Source organism: Hyaena hyaena, unplaced genomic scaffold (assembly GCF_003009895.1).
Source record: "Hyaena hyaena isolate Hyena2069 unplaced genomic scaffold, ASM300989v1 scaffold_137, whole genome shotgun sequence".
NCBI classification, from domain to species: domain Eukaryota; kingdom Metazoa; phylum Chordata; class Mammalia; order Carnivora; family Hyaenidae; genus Hyaena; species Hyaena hyaena.
In genome coordinates, this window is record NW_024080769.1 from 2,751,073 (window position 1) to 2,771,029 (window position 19,957).

General features: G+C 39.6%; 1 protein-coding gene across 2 annotated transcripts in view; it reads left to right on the forward strand.

Moving 5' to 3' along the window:
• Positions 1-19,957, forward strand: part of EDC3 (enhancer of mRNA decapping 3) — a 49,158-nt gene that overhangs the window by 6,408 nt on the left and 22,793 nt on the right. For both annotated transcript variants that reach the window (XM_039238228.1, XM_039238227.1), the window contains exons 2-3: positions 2,427-2,608; positions 5,803-6,122. In XM_039238228.1, the coding sequence (XP_039094159.1) occupies positions 2,445-2,608; positions 5,803-6,122 (484 nt within the window). In that variant the 5' untranslated portion in view covers positions 2,427-2,444. The remainder of the gene's footprint in view (positions 1-2,426; positions 2,609-5,802; positions 6,123-19,957) is intronic.

The window sequence follows — 19,957 nt, forward strand, 5'->3', positions numbered from 1 at the left end:
CTGTTGTCATCTTGGTTTCTAGTTTGGGCCTATTAGTGTAAACTTAAGTGTTACTTTCTCTGGGATAAATGACCAGTCGTACAATTGCTGAGTCATGTAATAGTTGCATGTTTATACTTTTTTATATAGATGGCCAAATTGTTTACCAGAACGGCCAAACCATTTAATATTCCCATCAGCAATGTATGAGGAATCCAGTTTTTTCCACATCCTTTCCAGGACTTGGCTATTGTCACTATTTTTTATCATAGCCATTCTGGTTGGTGTGTGGTGATCTTTCATGGTAGTTTTAATTTGTATTTCCCTAATGGTTAATGACGTTGAACTGTTGAACATCGTTTCATGTGCTTGTTTGCTGTCTGTATATCTTCTATTTTGAAATGTCTTTTGCTAATTTTTGCTGTATTTTTTTTCTACTGGGTTTTTTTTTAATTTTTATTTTTATTTATTTATTTTTATTTCTAGGAGAGAGAGAGAGACAGCGTGAGCAGGGGAGGGTCAGAGAGAGAGGGAGTCACAGACCGAAACAGGCTCCAGGCTCTGAGCTGGCAGTCAGCACAGAGCCCGACGCGGGGCTCGAACCCACGAACCGCGAGATCATGACCCAAGCGAAAGTCGGGCACTCAACCGACTAAGCCACCCAGGCGCCCCTCTACTGGGTTTTCAGAGTTCTTTGTATATCCTGTATACTAGTTCCTTGTCTTTTTCCCACTGTGTTTTCCCTAAAAGTTTTATAGTTTGACATTTTACATTTAAGTCTATAATTTTTAATAAATGTGTACATTATGAAACTTAGGTCGGGGTTTAGTTTTTACTGATGGATATCCATTTGCTCCAGCACCATTTGTAAAAACCATGTTATCTTGGTTGAATTACTTTTGTGTTTTGTCAGAATCATTTCAGGGCATATTTGTGTGTATCTCTTTCTGGGTTTTCTATTGTATTCCATTGATTTATATATCCTCCCACCACTACCATATCATTTTGATTACTATACCCATATATATAATAAGCCTTGAAATTGGGTAGATTGATGCCTTCCATTTTCCTGTCAAAATTGATTTAAAAAGGTTATAGTTTGTGTGATTTGATGTCTAGGTAAATATTATCTTTACTATTCTTTAAAGCAAGTATAAAATTTTTATATACATTAAATTATATTGCTTATTCATTAATATAACAAAAAATGAATTCCAATATACTTACAGTGTTATATTAGTTTCAGGTGTACAGTATAGTGACTCATCAATTCTATATATTACTCAGTGCATATCAAGATGAGTTGTACTCTTAATCCCTTCACCTATTTCACCAGTCCCCCCACCCACCTCCACTCTGGTGACCATCTGTTTATTCTCTATAGTTGAGTCTGTTTTATTTTATTTTACTTCTTGCTTATATATATTTTATTTTTTTAATTTACATCCAAGTTAGTTAGCATATAGTGCAACAGTGATTTCAGGAGGAGATTGTAGTGATTCATCCCCTACATATAACACCCAGTGCTCATCCTAGCGTCTTCCTTAATGCCTCTTACCCATTTAGCCCATCCCCCTCCCACAATCCCTCCAGCAACCCTCTGTTTATTCTCTATATTTAAGAGTCTCTTATTTTTTTTTCCCTTTCCTGTTTTAATATTATTTTTGCTTCCCTTCCTTTATGTTCATCTGTTTTGTATCTTAAATTCCACATATGAGTGAAGTCATATGATATTTGTCTTTCTCTAATTTCACTTAGCATAATACCCTCTAGTTCCATCCATGTATTTGCAAATGGCAGGATTTCATTCTTTTTGATTGCTGCGTAATACTCATATATATATGTGTGTGTGTGTATGTTATATTTATATATATATATAAACACACATCTGTAGTGTCTGTTTTTTGACTTGTCTCTCTTTTTCCCCTTTTGCTTGTTTTATTTCTTAAATTCCACATGTGATTGAAATCATAAGGTATTTGTCTTTCTCTGACAGGCTTATTTTGCTTAGCATTATACATTTTAGCTCCATCCATGTTGTTGCAAATGGCAAGATTTCATTCTTTTTTTATGGCTGAGTACTTTATTACTTCAATTAAGGATGTGACAGAATATGTATTATTTAAAATTTTTTTTTTTAACATTTATTCAGTTTTGAGACAGAGACAGAGCATGTGTGGGGAAGGGCCAGAGAGAGAGGGAGACACAGAATCCCAAGAGGTTCCAGGCTCTGAGCTGACAGCACAGAGCCTGATGCGGGGCTTGAACTCACAGACTGTAAGATCATGACCTGAGCTGAAGTCAGATGCTTAACCAACTGAGCCACTCAGGCGCCCCCAGATATGTATTATTAAGCAACACCTGGGTCAGAGCCTGACATAATATCTGGTGAATTTAATTAAAATTAAATTGTTTCTCAAGATTTGTGTGACTCCTTCTTTCTACAGTGGTCATATACCAGCAACATGGCTACGGATTGGCTGGGCAGTATTGTGTCCATCAACTGTGGAGATAGCTTGGGGGTCTATCAGGGAAGAGTGTCAGCAGTGGATCAGGTCAGCCAGACCATTTCTCTCACCCGGCCTTTCCACAATGGAGTGAAGTGCCTCGTGCCAGAAGTTACCTTCAGGTGAGTGCCCTGATTGATTTCTTCAAATCTGGCCTCGTGGTCTGTGGAGCTTGAATCTAGCTCTGATTGCCAGTGTTCTCTTGTATAGGGCTGCTTTTGAAGAGAGTCTTGTCAGGTGGGATTTTGCAGTCTTAACTCTTCTAGTCTAGCTGCCATTTCAGCATAGAGTTTGTGTTGTGTCGTAATTAGCTTTTAGCCAGTGAATTGGGGTTTGTCAGACATTTTTCTTGTCTCTGTCAATATTATCTTATTTAAATGGGTCAAATTCAGAATAATCTATTTTCTTTCTCAGATTTTTATTATTTGTGTTTTCTTATATCTAAGGCCTTTATTGATCCTCCCCCCACCACCTAAATGTATCTCTCTTTATAGATTTGTATTATAATTTATCTCCAGAAGCACAGTTTCTAGTAGCTGAAGTCCTTAGTTACAGGAATATATTTTACTTTCTTTTTTTTTTTTTAATGTTTATTTATTTTGAAAGAAAGTGTGTGAGAACAGCATGAGTAGGGGAGGGGCAGAGAGAGAAGGGAAGAGAGAATCCCAAGTAGGTTCAAGGTGTCAACGCAGAGCCCAACACAGTGCTCGACCTCATGAATTACGAGATCACGACCTGAGCCAAAACCCGAGTCAGATGCTTAACTGACTGAGCCATCCAGGTGTCCCCGGTATGTATTTTTCGTAGTGTTTGTCTATGGATCTCAAGTTGTTGTCTGCAAGTTCACTTATTATCTTCACATCCCTCTTTCCACCAGTTTTTCATACAGTCTCCCTTTCTTAGGTTAGAGCATCAACAGCGTGGTCAGACGAGAGCTTCCTTGACTCTCTGAAAAGTACCTTCACATAGTGTTTCCTGTAGGAGTAGCCATTCTTATTTCTAACTCCCTCTAAGTCAATAGAAGACATGTCCTGTGTATTCAGGGCTACCCTTGTCCTGTACGCTTTACATACTATCCTTTTCTGTCTCCTCTGACACCCTATTCCATCTCTTTTGTGTCTTCATTATCAGCCTTTATACTGTCTTTCTCCTCTCTGCATCCCAGCATTTTCCCAGCCTTCCCTCACAATTCCCACCCTCTAACACCCATGTCCACCCCCAGCTGGCATGTGCCATTAGGTATTGCCCTGTCCTTTCCTTTTTCTTCATACCCGCGGTTCTTTTCAGAGCAAAATAGTCTGTTTTCATTCTCTTTGTGGCCTCATTCTCTAGTCCTTCTTCTCTCCACCATTGTCTTTTTTCTAATTTTACCTCTTGCTGAACTAGCTCTTGCTAGTTCAATATTACAGATTAACTAATTGCCAAATTCTGCAGCAGTGTCTTCATTCTAACCTTACTCAAACTGTTGAAGTGCCCTCATTTAGTTCCTCTGTCACTCCTTTGAGTTTTCTTTGCATGTATTCCTCCATTCCTTTACATCCCTGACACCACATTCTTCTTCTTCTTTTTTTTCATGTTTGTTTATTTTTGAGAGTGAGTAGGCGAGCGGGCGAGGGGCAGAGAGAGGAGGCAGAGGCTCCAAAGTGGGCTTTCTTTAAGTGGAGCTTGAACTCACTAACTGAGATTATGACTGGAGCTGAAGTTGGATGCTTAACTGACTAAGCCTCCCAGGCGCCCCTGTTCTACTCACTTTTTAAGACTGATTTATTCAGAGTTCTATCTTTGATTCTTTTCTTAGTCTGTAATCTCGACCACTTCATGTGTATCTTCTTACACATTAATGAGACCCCAAACCTTTAATATAAACCCATTATCTGAACTCCAGACACTTATTTTGTCTATTAGTCATTTCCAGGTGGATATCCCACAAAATATCTTTTTGTTTTTACACCTAGCTAAGAGCTCGACCCTGAGATCAAGAGTTGGATGCTCTTTCGATTAAACCAGCCAGGCACCCCTCCCACAAAATATAGATATATTTTTAATGAATATGTGAAATTTGTTCACATATCCTGTCTTTTTTTTTTAATGTATTTATTTTGAGAGAGAAAGTGTGAGTGGGGGAGGGGTAGAGAGAGAGGGAGAGAGAAAGAAAATTAATGCTGCCACCATGGAGCTCAACATGTGGCTTGAACCCATGAATTGTGAGATTGTGACCTGAGCTGAAGTCGGACACTTAACCGACTGAGCCACCCAGGTGCCCCGCTCCCACAAAATATCTTAAATTTAAGATTTTCAAAGCTGAACTCATTATGTTATCTGTAGGTTTCTTCTTTCAAAGGTCTATCCTCAATCGGTAAACTAATTATACTTTTCTGAGTTAGAAACTTAGGAATCATTGTAAATTCTTCTTTCTCTTTGATCCACATGCTCAGTTAGTCACCAAACCCTATGGAGTCCAGATGTCTCTTGGTTTCATCCTCCCCTCTCCATTTGCATTGTCACTTGCCCAGTTCGTTCCCTCTTATTTCTTGCCCAATCTCCTAACTCTGTGTTCTTTCCGCTAGCTTTTCCACCTTCCCTACAGTCCCCAGAAAAATGTAACATGAGTATGATCTGGCCCCCATTTCCTCCACAGCTTTACCTCCTGTCACTGCTATCCATCTCCAGAACTTTTCCATCATCCCACAGTGAAACTTCATACCTTGTAAACACTTAACTCTCCAATCTCATTTTCCTCTAGCCCTGGTAACCAATTTTTACCTTCTTTCTCTGTGAATGAGACTATTGTAGGTACCTCTTATAAAGTGGGAATCATTTAATAATTGTCTTTTTGTGATAGTTTATTTTACTTAGCATACTGTCTTCAAGGTTCATCCATGGTGTACTATGTGTCACAATTTCCCTCCTTTTAAACGCCTAGTGGGGCGCCTGGGTGGCTCAGTCGGTTAAGTGTCTGACTTCAGCTCAGGTCATGATCTTGTGCTCTGTGAGTTCAAGCCCCGCGTTGGGCTCTGTGCTAACAGCTCAGAGTCCAGAGCCTGCTTCAGATTCTATGTCTCCGTCTCTCTCTGCACCTCTACCCCTCCCCTGCTGATGCTCTGTCTCCCTCTCTCTCAAAAAATAAACATTAAAAAAAAATTTAAAGGCCTAGTGAATACTTCACTGTAAGCCTATGTATGCCATATTTTGTTTATCCCTTCATCTTACAGGAGACACTTGGGTTCCACCCTTTGGCTCTTGGGAAGAATGCTGCTATGAACATGGGTGTGACACTCTTACAGTTTTGAGACTTGGACTCTTTTGTTTATTTCAGGGCAGGTGACATTACAGAATTAAAAATTCTGGAGATACCAGGTCCTGGAGAAAACCAACATTTTGGAGATCTTCATCAGACAGAATTAGGCGCCTCTGGTGTTGGATACCAAGTGGGTATCAGTCAGAATGGCACAGGCAAGCTGGTGAAGAAACCAACCTCTTCCAGCAGTGCCCCTCAGAATATCCCTAAGAGGACAGATGTGAAGAGCCAAGATGTTGCCGTTTCCCCCCAGCAGCAACAGTGCTCAAAGAGCTATGTGGACAGGCACACGGAATCCTTGAGTCAGTCCAAAAGTTTCCGTCGTCGGCACAATTCTTGTAAGTTGGATCAAGTTGATATTTCTTTTTAACCTTGTGTTTCAGGTCTGTAAGCTTTTATCCACTGCTGTTGTTTAAACACATTCTTTGTTACCCTAGTGAAAAGGGATGCTGATAGAACTTCACAAAAACACAGCATGATTCTCTTATGTAGATCTACTCCATCAGGAGATTAAGGGAAAGAAAATAAACTGTTAGAGACTCAGCTTCCTACCCCCCCCCCACTTAACTTCCTTCAGGAAAAGTCAGTAACCTGCCTGGAGTTCACACAGATGAAAGTGATTATTGTCTTCAATCTGGTAACAGGTGGTGGTGGTGACGTCTGAGTTGAGCCTATACTTGGCTCTTCTAGGAGATTCTTGGATAACTTGCGATTTGGTTCCCATCCTCAGAGGAGAGGAAGGGACTGGCTTACGCATCTTTGTGATCGGACATTACTGACAGACTATAGTTGGGTTTGTTTTTTTTTTTTAAGTTTATTTTTTGTTTATTTGAGAGAAAAAAGTGTGAGTGGGGGAGGGGCACAGAGGGAGAGGGAGAGGGAGAGGGAGAGGCAAGAGTGAGAATCCCAAGCAGCCTCTTCACTGCCAGTGCGGAGCCCAACATGGGGCTTGAACCTATGAACTGTGAGATCATGACCTAAGCTGAAATCAGATGGTTCACCCACTGAGCCACCCAGGTGCCCCTTCCAACAGACTGCAGTTTTAAATTTGCTGTATTTACTGTCCTTGCTAATACATAAAGGAGAATATGCACTGGTGTATGTTGACTGCCCAGTTGTGTTTGGCAATAACAAATCATTGAATGCCATTCACTCACTATGGAACCGTAATTAATTCACTAGAATGTGGTATGCTTTTTAACACAGTCACTAGAATAATGCTATAAAAGTGAATAATAACAGATTCACCAGAATCTGTGTGACATCTGGGTTAGGGGCCAACATTTTTAAGTTTTGAAAATGCCCTGATTTCATGAATGATCTCGTGAAATTTTGGAACTTAAAAAAAATGTATTTCAAGACCCATTCCTTCATTTTAAGTAACTGAATTGACAGGGGTTGAAAACCTGAGACTAAAATTGAATTGTTACTTCCATATCTTTTGAAAAACTAAAGAATGGCTTGGATAGGAAATTTACTATTTCCATTTAGATTTTAACCCTCTCTGCTTTGCTTTATTCTCACTTAAGCCCTTTTTTCTTTACTGAAGACACTGACTTGTTTGTTTAAAGTTCAGAGGTCAATGGGGCGCCTGGGTGGCTTAGTTGGTTGAGCGTCCAACTTCGGCTCAGGTCATGATCTTGAGGTTCGTGGGTTTGAGCCCCACATCAGGTTCTGTGCTGGCAGCTCAGAGCCTGGAGCCTGTTTTGGATTCTGTGTCTCCCTCTCTCTGCCTCTCCCCTGCTCATGTTCTGTCTCTCTCTGTCTCAAAAATAAATAAACTATTTAAAAAATTTTTTTAAAAAAGGTTTAGACAGTCAAGCAGTTTATAATCTCATGTGCTTGGAGTAACCTTCATTAGCACATTTTTCCTAGTATTTTTTTCTCTTATTATTAACATCCTACATTACCAAGGTAAATTTTGTTAACAGTTAATGAACTAGTGTTGATATATTATTATTAAGTAGCGTCTTCAGATTACCTTAGTATTTATCTAATGTTCTTGTTACAGACTCTTGTCCAGCATACTACATTACATTTAATAGTCATGTCTCTTCTTGCATCTGACAATTTCTCAGACTTTCATTAGTTTTGGTGACCTAGACTATTTTGAAGAGTATCATTCAGGTATTCTGTAGAATATTCTCAATTAGGATTCGATGTTTCACTTGTGATCAGATTGGGGTTATGTGTTTAGGGTGGAAGACTACAGTGATAAAAGTTATTTTCATCACTTCATATCAAGGGTATGTACTGTCAACATGGTTTATGACTTGATGTTGACTTTGAGCCATGCTCATTGGTATATACACATATCTCTTACTATTTTTACATGTAACCTTCTGTACTATATGAAGCTAAGCATGAGTTCATACTGATGTCTCCAGCTCGAATCCATTACCACCTGCCTCACTCTAGCCACCTCTTTTTCTTATCTGTCACCTCTTACTCTAACAATAAAAGACTGGTCTCCTACCATTTACCATCCATGGGCTTAAATCATTCAGTTCCAGTGTACAGGTATAGCCCAATCAGAATTACTAACCTGTACTCACATTCCCTTCGTTGACTTGTTTTATACATTTGTAACAGATTGTTTTGTCACATTCTGCCTTCCATCCTGGGATCCTCCCGCCTCCTCAATGAATTTTTAAAAATTTGCATATATTAAGGCTTATTCTTTGTGCTCTAAAGTTCTGAGTTTTAACATGCAGTGCCTTGTATCCATTATTACAGTATTATACAGAATGCCTTGTTTCACCAATTTAGTCTTTCTGACTTTTCCTCCATGACCTCTCCCCTACCTAAGCAACTGATCTTTTTACCATCTTTGTAGGTTTCGCCTTTTCCAGAATACGACATAATTAAAATCACACAGTATGTAGCCTTTGGAGACAGACTTCTTTCACTTAACAATGCACATTTAAGATTCACTCATGCTGGGGTGCCAGGGTGCCTCAGTCAGTTGAGTGCCGACTCTCAATTTTGGCTTAGGTCATGATGCCAGAGTTGTGGGATGGAGCCCTGCGTTGGTTTCTGAATTGGGCATGGAGCCTGCTTAAGACTTCTATCCCTCTGACCCACTCTCCCACTCCTACTCTCTCTCCTTCAAACTAAAAACAAACAAACAAAAAAAACAAAACAAAAGATTCATGTCTTTGTGGCTTGATAGCCCATTTCCTTTTATTGCTGAGTAATATATTTCACTGTATGGATGTATCAAAGTTTGTCTATCCATTTATCTGTTGAAGGGCATTTTGGCTGATTCCATCTTTTGATGACTATGAACAAAACTTGCTAGAAACATTTGTGTGCAGGTTTTATGTGAGCATAAGTTTTCAGTTGGGTAAATACCTAAGAGTATGATTGCTGCATGTTATGGTAAAACTGTTGAATTTTTTTCCCATTACCAACAATTATAGCAACTCCCTTGAAAATGTGCAGTTAACATCAAACAAGTAATTTATTTGTTCTTTAACAAGTCACCCTGGTAAAAAAAGTTGGGTCGCTTTCAAAAAGTATCCCCTGGTAGATGATACTTCTATTTTTGGTGTTTAGTCTGTTGCTAGATTATTAAGTGCACTTAAATAAGGTGAAGGGATCACGGCGAAAAAAAAAAAAAAAAAGTTATTCTCTTTCAGAGAACTTCTTTTGAATCCAGATTTGTGTGGAAAATGTCTGTGACCTGAGAATTTGATGATGAGATGTGGCTCAGAATTGGTTTATGATAGGTAGACTTGCATTTATTTATTTATTATTATTATTTTTTTAATGTTTAGTTTTGAGAGACAGAGAGAGACAGCGTAAGCAGGGGAGGGGCAGAGAGAGAGGGAGACACAGAATCAGGAGAAGGCTCCAGGCTCTGAGCTGTGAGCACAGAAGCCCCATGCTGGGCTTGAACTCTTGAACCGTGAGATCATGACCTGAGCCGAAGTCAGTTGCTTAACTGACTGAGCCACCCAGGTGCCCCAGAGTTTCATTTATTTATCTGTTTAGTGAACCCTGTAAGATGAAGAAAGGTCTGCCAGAGCATTTTAAGGATTCCAAGAAAATAGATTGTTTCTTCCCACTTCAGTTGTAACGTAGATTATCATTGTTTTTCTCATTGATGATTGAAGAAATGGAGATTAAGTGTTTTTTGCATTAGAGATATAGAAATAAAAATTTTCCTGATATATGTTTATTGATGTTGAAACTAGTAGATTGATAAAGTATAGGAATATAATCTCTCTTCAGTTCTGGTTTTTAAGTATTCTCTCAAGGTTAGTGATGAGCTGTTGAGGGATTTGTTGGTTATAGTTACCTAATCCAACATTCATGAGAGATTTAGCACAAGCAGATTTTATTTTATTTATTTATTTATTTTAAGGTTTATTTATTTTGAGAGAGAGAGAGCAAGAGTGAGCGAGCGCACATGCAAGTGGCAAGGGGGAGAATCCCAAGCAGGCCCTGTGCTGCCAGCCAAGAGCCTGACGTGGGACTCCATCTCACAAACCATGAGACCATGACCTGAGCCAAAATCAAGAGTCAGACGCTCAACCAGCTGAGCCATCCAGGCACCCCTAAGTTAATTAATTATATTTTTTTTTTTTAGAGAGAGAGAGTGGAAGTGTGTGTGTGTGAGAGCACGTGCGAGAGAGAGAAAGAGGGAGAGAGAGGATATCCCAAACAGGCTCCATATTTGTCGTAGATGAATGGAATATTAGTCCTGGGAAGCAGAGGGAAACCACTGGAGACTGGTTAAGGGTATAGGTCTGTTCCTTTTACCAGTGATCCCACCATCTGAGGTCCTACTGTGACTTCTTAACCTCCTTGGATGTACCCTGGTGTCCAAGAAGTTGAATTATTACCAAAGCCTGGAATTTGGGGGAGTTGAAAAGAAGATTCCAGATGCTCTCAGTTGTCTCCTCATGAAGCCCGTTGAAACTGACATGAAAACATTTGCAGTTTGACCTTCAGGTGCCCTTTAGCGTGCTAAATGCAGGACAAAGTTCCCCTTTACAATATGTGTGTGACAAAACCCAATAAATAAGTGGCGCTGAGGGTTACACAACAATGGGTTTGTTGTATGTTATCCTGGCCAAAGGGCTTTTGTGCCAAAGGCGGGCAGCAAAATGGCACAGGAAGGCGGCCAGCCTCTAGTCTTAACACATACTTGGCCCTTGTAATTGAAAGGTAAAGAAATCTGTGAAGCGCTGTTTATCTTTTCCAAGGGAAGCGCTTTTCTCTCCTAGTGGTCAAAGGCCATTTTATTTTTTTATTTTTTATTTATTTCCCCCAAATATTTTATTATCTTAAATTCTGAACAACAGCTGTGCTGCTTAGTTTTACATATGTTATATTTCAAATGAACACATTTTAATTATTTGCCACAGTACATTTTAAATATAGAGCCAGGCCCTTGGGCTGAAGAAGCCAAGTATTGAGACCGCTTATTCACCCAGGACTTCCTAATATTTGTATTAAAGTATGAGGAAAAGGAAGAATCAGAGACAACCAAGCATATTGGCTTGCTTTTCATTTACTTTATAATCTCTTATCTTTTTCTTGCTGACCTATGATGTCAGTATTTCCTCTTGGAAATCTTTTTTGCTCTCTACTTTCCTAACAGTGTTTGGAACATAGCTGGTCCTTAGTGTATATTTGTCAAATGAGTGAATGTAAGGTCTGTATTCAGAGGGAGTGTGAGGAGATACTTAATACTTTCTAAAGACACACTCTGGTTTGATTGCAAGTGGTGTTTATAGAAACTTAAGGCTGAGCCAAAAATGGCTTCCTATTTTGCTGCTTTTGCCCTGTCTTCTCTCAAACTGATTAATTGCTTCTCTTCATCTGTCATTGTGATAGATTCGGATAGTTCATTGTCGGTTCATACTGGGCATGACTGAACTCCTTTCCTCTGAAGCCCTTGCCTTATCATACCCCCTCTTTATTGTTGCTGACAACTTCATCTTCCTGTCTTTTCAGTCACGCAAAGATTTGATAGCTCCCATTCTTTCTCATAGTTAATCTCAAGTTGTCTTTTCTTTAGTGACCTCTTTAGACTCTTAACTTTTGTTGCTTGTATGGGGTGTTTTTTGTTTTTTTTGAGATGGCTGTTTTCAGCAGAGATTTGTATATTTATGGTGGACAGAGCATAGAATTGGGTGACAGGTCTGAACAACATAGTTCTGTGCTCCATTTGCTTACATTGTCCTTGAGGAGTTAGAGTAAAAACACAGATAACTGCAGAACAGAGTAGGTACTGTGGAGCAAGTGCTAGATGAACGGTACCCACACTGCTGCAGGTGGTCACATGGGGGTGATCTTTCAGCTGGATGAATCAAGATGGGGTGTTTGGGCTGAGTTTGTAACATTAAAAATGAGAATTAGCTTAAAAGTTCATCAGTAGGTATGGTATATATCAATAGGGTATAGTCTAAAAAATCTTTAAAAAAATTTTTTTTAATGTTTTATTATTTATTTTTGAGAGAGAGAGACAGTGTGTGAGTGAGGGAGGGGCAGAGAGAGAGGGAGACACAGAATCTGAAGCAGGCTCCAGGCTCTGAGCTGTCTGCACAGAGCCCAACACAGGGCTCTGACTCACAAACCTTGAGATTATGACCTGAGCCGAAGTCAGACACTTAACCGACTGAGCCACTCAGGCACCCCTATAAAAAATCTTATAAAAAGATACTTGGAGAAATCATTCATGAAACAGAAGCTCCTAAGCAAGAGAGCAAGGTACAAAACTTTATAAGATGGATGCATACTTTTTGACTAAAAGAGAACATGTCAAAATGTTAAGTGAATATCTGCAGTTTTTGGGGTGCCTGGGTGGCTCAGTTGATTAAGCATCTAACTTCAGCTCAGGTCATGGTCTCATGGTTCATGAATTTGAACTTGCATCAGGTCCCTTGCGGACAATGAGGAGCCTGCTTGGAATTCTCCCCCCCCCACTCTCTGGCCCTCCCCTGTATGTTCTTGTTCTTTCTCTGAATAAACTTTTAAAACGTTCAGTGAATGTCTGCAATTTTCTGTATATTTTATGCACTATTAAGAACATTTATTAATAAAGTTATTTCTAAAAAAAGGAATACTTCTTTCCTGTGGCTTTTGAGTTCCTTTTTTACCATTGTGCTGTACTGAATAGGTTTTTTGCTTTTGCCTTTATGCTCATTTTCTAGACATGATCCTCTGCTAGTTCTTTTAACTTTGCCTAGGTCTGTCAGAGTTACATGTCCTTATTGTTTCCATAAATACTGTGGAGTTTGGAATCTGACAGATCAGAGTTCAAGTCCTACCTTAGACATTTATCAGCTGTATGGATTTGGAACATCTTAGTTTCCTCATTGATAGAATGCTAATTTTAATTGGATTATTCTGAAGACAAAGGGAGGTAATGTGCATATCTAAGATGGTACTAGTTACATAGGTTCTGCAAATTGACAGGTGGTGGGAGCCCTTAGTATCTTTCTTCCTTTACTCTCGGCTAGTCAATAACTATAGAAATAATAACCATCTTAAGTATTTTCTTGCTTCTCTAATTCCTTATAATACTTTAGAATATTATAACAATGAAGTAATCTATATGAAAAAACTCATGGTAAATGTTAAAGTGCAAATGGATTTTATAATTTAGGATACTCTGTCTGTAATAGAAACCCTACTTATTGGCTCAAATAATAAAGAAATTTTATCACATGTGAAATCCAGCGTTGGGACATTTCCAGGCATAGTACAGTCAGGTCTCCAGGCTAGTTTCTCTGAAACTCACCTTTGTGCGTTGGCTTTGTTCTCAAACTGACACTCGCTTGATATAGCAGTTCTAGGTGTCTCATCCAGATTCTTCAGGAGAGAAGACACTGTCTCTTCTAGTCTGTCGTCTTTAGCAGGGTTTCTCAACCTCGGTGCTCTTGATATTTTGGTCCAGATAATTTTTGTTGTGGGAGACTGTTGTGTGCATTGTTGAACGTTTAGCAGCATCCCTGGACTCTACCTTCTAGATGCTGGGAACACTTCCCAATCACCACCAACCAAAAATGTCTCCAGACATTGTCAAATGTCCCATTGGGGCGTAATATTGCCCCTGATTGAGAATCAGAAGTTCTTCAGGAATGAGGAGACCTTGTTATCAGAAACTGCTGTAAGATCTACTCTCCACCTTTCACCCCATTTGGTCTTCTTGACCAGTATTCTTCACATGCCCATGCTTAAATCAGTTGGCATAAGCAGCACCATGGTTGATTCAGAAATTTGTCTCTCCCCTACCCTGAGAGGAGGGTGTGCTATAGCTTTCTGAATAAAAATGGGTTTTGTTCTGAGGGAGAGATTTGGATAACAACGGAATCTGCTTACAGGGCAGAAAGCTCTAAAATTGCTTACCTGTGGCAAGGGCCTCTTGAAAGTGCCATGGAAGATACAGGCAGTTTGACTCTTGGGTCTGCAGAAGTGATTGGGAATGAGAGTAAAGGGGGGTGAGAGTAACTTTAGTTGAGGACTGGGGTTATGTTGATATTGTTCACCGTTGACTCTCGTAGCACAGATCCCAGGGGATAGCAGATGCTTAATGAACAGTTTTTAAATGAGTATAGAAAAATACTGATCAGAATTCTTTCCTGAGTGAAATGTGTTTTGGATTCAGTGAGCAGTGGTATGATTATAGGTATGGTTGGCTGAGATGAAGAGACTCCTGGAGGCCACCCCCATTCCTTTCTTTCAGATAAACTAGCTTCAAAAAAATTGTGCTTTTGGCCTAAATAGTGCCTTAAAATAAGCATGAAGTAGTTGACTACTAATATTGATGTTACTAGTTCATTAGGTTTCTTTTACTTCTTTTTGTAAAAGTAAACATTTCTGTTACCCTGACCACTCTTGATGGGCTCGCCAATTTATTGACTTTTTTCTATGATACATACATACTACATACATTAGGTATGAGGCACAGAGGAACTAGATAAACACGAAGTAAACTTTTACAGTAATATTGGTTCACATTCAGATATGGTTCAAAATATGTTTTGCTTCTTAAGAATTAATATTTGGTTATTCAACAGAGTGAATAACGAGTCATTGACTTTTCTGGAGGTGGTGGGGAGGTGATGGAGATTCCAAGGTGATGTTTATTACCTTGATTGTGGTCATGGCATTACAAGTATTTGTGTATGTCCAAACTCATCATATTGTATCCATTACGTATGTGCAGGGTTTTGTATACTGATAATACCTCTAGTAAAGCTGTAAACACAAAAATCAGTGTTGCACTTCGGAGCAGATAAAGCCCAGGTGCATCTTCTCTGGCTCCCAGGTCTGACTCCAGGGTGGCAATAACCTTGGCCGACTTTGTTTCTTTAGTAGTCTCCCTTTCTACTACTTTTTTGTTTTCGCTTTGTCTACAGCTAAGCTGCTCCCCATTGGTAGCACAGTGATTAGGGGTTTGGCTTTATGGTTTGATCACTTGATCTCTGTAAGGGAATTAATCTTTCTAGAGCTCTACTTTCTGTTGGGTGAGAGACAACAGAAAATCTGGTTAGTCTGTTTCTTTTTGTCTATTTGTCTACTTTGAGCTCGAGTCAGCTAAGATTTTCATCCCTACTGGGAGAAGATGAGCTCTTTAACATCTACACTGGTCTGTGTTTAATCTTGGCCCATGTCTGAGATTTTAGAATTGGAGCTCTAAGCACTATTTCTGTGTGTCTGTCATTCAGAAAGTTCTTTACCTTTACAATTTAAAAAGGATGAAATAAACATGAACTATTTTTAAAGAAATGGTTTATTAATGGTTCAAAACCTTTTTGCTTAATAAACGTTAATATTTGGTTATAACAGAGTGATTAGCTGTGAGTCCTTAATTTTTTTGATCTTGGTGTACCGCTAAAGAAAATAGAAACCACACTAGTTATTTCTGAAGAAATTTAAGAGAATTGGTTAAATAGGTGTTAGAAGACCAAAAAAGCAAAAAGAGACCTTGAGGGAGGGAAAACCGGGAGGAGGCTGCTGTTAGCAGAAATTTGAAGTTCAGAGAAGGGGCTTCTCACAGCTGGTGCCAGTAGTTCCCGGAGCTGCCCTGACACCGGGTGTCTCTGCACGAGGCGGAAAGAAAACTGAGACTGGAGCCGACTGCCAGGGCAATGCTGGTGCGAATAGCAAGCAGACAAGAAGGAGAAAGTCCCGTCTCATTCCTCCTTCCTTTTTCTTCCACTCTCTTCCAGTGTCTGCTACTGGCCGTGGAAGCTGACAGGAAGCCGCCTGAGGGAGGGAAAATGGAGCTGGGGAGTCCAGCCCAGCATTGCAGAGATTGAGTGTGGAGTAGAAAGACTCATAAGTGACACTTTGAATGAAACAGAAGTTCAAAGAACTGGTCCTGGGTTCAGTGAATTAAAAATTTAACATTTTTTTCATTGCTGGAAAGTTATTAGCTGGGGGGAACAAAAAGGCAAAACTGAAAAGAATACCTCTGAGAGGCCTGACATAGAGCAGGGTGAGCACACTTTCCCTGTTCGGGGTCAGATGTTAAATATTTTAGGCTTTGCCGGTCATGAGGTCTCGGTCTCAAATACTTAATGTTGCTTTTGCACCACAGAAGTGGCCTTACATAGAATGTAAACAGATGTGTGACTGTATTCTAAGGACACTTATCATAGGAACAGTGGTGGCCTGGGTTTGGTGGGCTCCAAACAGTTTGCATACTCCTGATGTAGAATATACACTTAGGGGGAGCTTAGTCGGTGATAGTCCATATGGATTCCTGTTTGGAATAACCTTGATACTTTCTCTAATTTGGGAGATCATCTTCTTCCATCTGATCAATTTTTTAAAAACTTCATTCTAGCCAAAGAAGGCCTACAATAGAGGAATAGGGGAGGCATTAGCTCTGCCATTCTTTTTGTTCACTTACGATTGCGTTATTAGTATCATATTTAATACATAATTTCTTTATAGGAATCTTTTTAAGCCACTTATTTTAGCATGCTTTAGTAGCTAAAAATTTATATAATTGCACAACAGTACTTGATGCCCCTGAACTGTAAACTTAAAAATAGTTAAAATCGTAAATTTTATGTTACATACATTTTATAGTAACAACAAAAAGTGTCCATTTGCATGGATGTACTTCTTGTTATGGAACATCACTCTTTCTTCCAACATCTCATATTGGCAGTGATTGGCTGGCATGAAGCCTCATAAGAGTGCCAATTTCTATCTGAACATTAAATTCATAAAGCTTAATTTTCTATTCTTTTTAGTTAAAAGAAAAAAATAGAGTATGCAATATCTTCTCCCTTCATCCCAGTGGATCATCCTTTACACTCCTGGGTATGTCCACATCCACTGGAGAAAGACCACTGGGCCAGAGACCTGTTTTCTAATAGTATGCTTTGATTTGTATTGAGGCCAGAACATTAGTCCTGGATATAGGATTTTTTTCTAGTTCTTCCCCTACCTACTTCTATTGCCGAGGATGTTATCCTGACCTTGTATTTTCATGCCTGCTCTCCCATTCCTAATCCAGCTCTGGTTTTTTCTTCCACGTTTCTTTAATACTTTATATAAATTTCTGTTATAATTCTTATCATGTTGTATTTTAGTTACTTATATATCTCTCCTCTGTTAAAAAGAAAAATGTTTGTTTATGTTAGAGCACGAAGCAGGGAAGGGCAGAGAAGGAGAGAGAGAATCCCAAACAGGCAGAGCTCGAGTCCATGACCATGAGATCATGACCTGAGCTGCAATAGAGTCCCTTGCCCCAGTAATGAACATTGGTGCTTCCTACAGACTTTGCATTGGAAAAGGTCTCATGGCAACTTGTTGCTAGAGTTTTAGAAATTTATTTTTTTATTAATTAATATTTTTTAAATTTATTTTTTTATTTCAGAGAGTGCAAGTGGGGGAGGAGGTAAATGGAGGGGGGAGACAGACAGGCAGGGGGAGAGAGCATCTTAAGCGGTCTCCACACTCACCACAGAGCCTGACACAGGGGTTGATCCCACCACCCTGGGATCATGACCTGAGCAGAAATAAGAGCTGGATGCTCAATGACTAAGCCACCAGGCACCCCTCTCCTCCTTCCTTTTAGAGTAGCATGTCTAATATACTATATTTCTAGCACCTGGCTTTGGCACATAGCATGCTCTCACTAAATGTTTTTGTCAGATTATTGGAACTAGAACTTAACCCAAATTTTGTCAAGTGTGTCATTGTTTTATAATCCAAGCTGTTGATGGTGGCTCAGCTAGATCTTCCTCTCCTTTATAATTTTGGCCAACCTAAGTTATTTTCAGAGGCCTAAATCTCATCTTTCAGCTCAGCCCTTTTCTATACCAGTATTTGGCATCAGGAAGACTTGGGGACACGAGTTGTATTTGCACAGTACACATCTTGCAGAATAATTATTGCAGTTGATCTTGCCAATGTTGATTAAGTTGTTAAACAAATATTTATTGACTGCTGGCTGTGTGCTAGGAACTGTGCTGGGGATATAACAGTGAGCATTTTACGTACAAGGAAATTGAGATTGTATAACATGTTAACGAGAACTGCAGCTAGACATAGGTGTCCTGGCTCGTCCATAGGGTAGAAGGGAGTTGCTGTGAGAGGTTAGAGCAGGATAGTTGGGATGATGTATGTGAGGGGATTTGCTCGTGATCATTCTAACCTCTACTTAAGTATCTTCAGTAATTAAAGAGCTCAGTCTTTCAAAAGGAGGCACATCACATTTATTTAAACCATATTGGAGGTTCAGTTTGGCATACCATTAGCCTGGTCACCCTGAAAGGGTCAGAATATAAACTCAATTCAGAATTCTCTAAGAGTGGATGGCTTGGAGAATTCTGTGTGATTTTCTGTCTTGGCTGCTAGAAGAGTAGACTGATGTGTGGTAGCCAGATAGTGTCTGCTGTTCTGGTGTTGATGTGCGTCTTGGTGAATCAGGTCAGTATGGTCCTTGTCCTGTTTGATGGTTCAGTAATTGCTTCCCTACAAGTGTTAAATTCTGAGAAAAGATCACATTAAAAGATCTAAGGGTGCCTGGGTATTGTCTTAGTCAGTTAAACATCTGACTTCAGCTCAGGTCATGATCCCATGACTTGTGAGTTTGAGCCCCACATTGGGCTCTGTGCTGACAGTTCAGAGCCTGGAGCCTGCCTTGGACTCTGTGTCTCCCTTTCTCTCTTCTCTGCCCCTCCCCTACTTATACTCTGTCTCTCTCTTAAAAATAATGAAATATTAAAAGAGAGAGAGCTAAAAACAGGTTTATAAGTCAAAATACCAACTTATAGTGATAGATGTATATCTGACTCAAGATCTGGAATCTCTCTAAACCAGAGATTCCCTCCTGCTGGGTTCCAGGCTAAGACCACATTAAAAATTTAGAAGGTTGTTTGTTTGGGAAGCATAGAATCTGGAGCCAGTTGAGTAGTATTTTTCTGTGAACTTCAGGTTATGAGGAGTTGGTCTTCTTTTACTCTGGGGGGATTTCTCTTTCAACTGCTGGACATTAGGGTTAAACCATTCAGACATGTGGGGAGAGGCTGCTGTATCATTGCCCTTCTGCTTTTTTTTTCTTTTTTCTTTTTAAATTATTTTTTCAGATTGATTTATTTTTTAATTTACGTCCAAGTTAGCATATAGTGCAACAGTGATTTCAGGAGTAGATTCCTTAATACCCCTTACCCATTTAGCCCATCCCCCTCCCCCCAACCCTTCCCCCAACCCTCTGTTTGTTCTCTATATTTAAGAGTCTTTTATGTTGTCCCCCTCCGTTTTTATATTATTTTTGCTTCCCTTCCCTTATGTTAATCTGTTTTGAATCTTAAATTCCTCATGAGTGAAGTTATATATTTGTCTTCCTCTAATTTTGCTTAGTGTAATACCCTCTAGTTCCACCCATGTAGTTGCAAATGGCAGGATTTCATTCTTTTTGATTGCTGAGTAATACTTCAGTGTGTGTGTGTATCACATCTTTATCCATTCATCTGTTGATAGGCATTTGAGCTATTTCCATACTTTGGCTGTTGTTGATAGTGCCGCTCTAAATGTTGGGGTGCATGTGCCGCCTCGAAACAGCACACCAGTATCCCTTGGATAAATACCTAGTAGTGCAATTGCTGGGTCATAGGGTACTTCTCATTTTTTGAGGAACCTCCATACTGTTTTCCAGAGTGGCTGTGCACCAGTTTGCATTCCCACCAGCAGT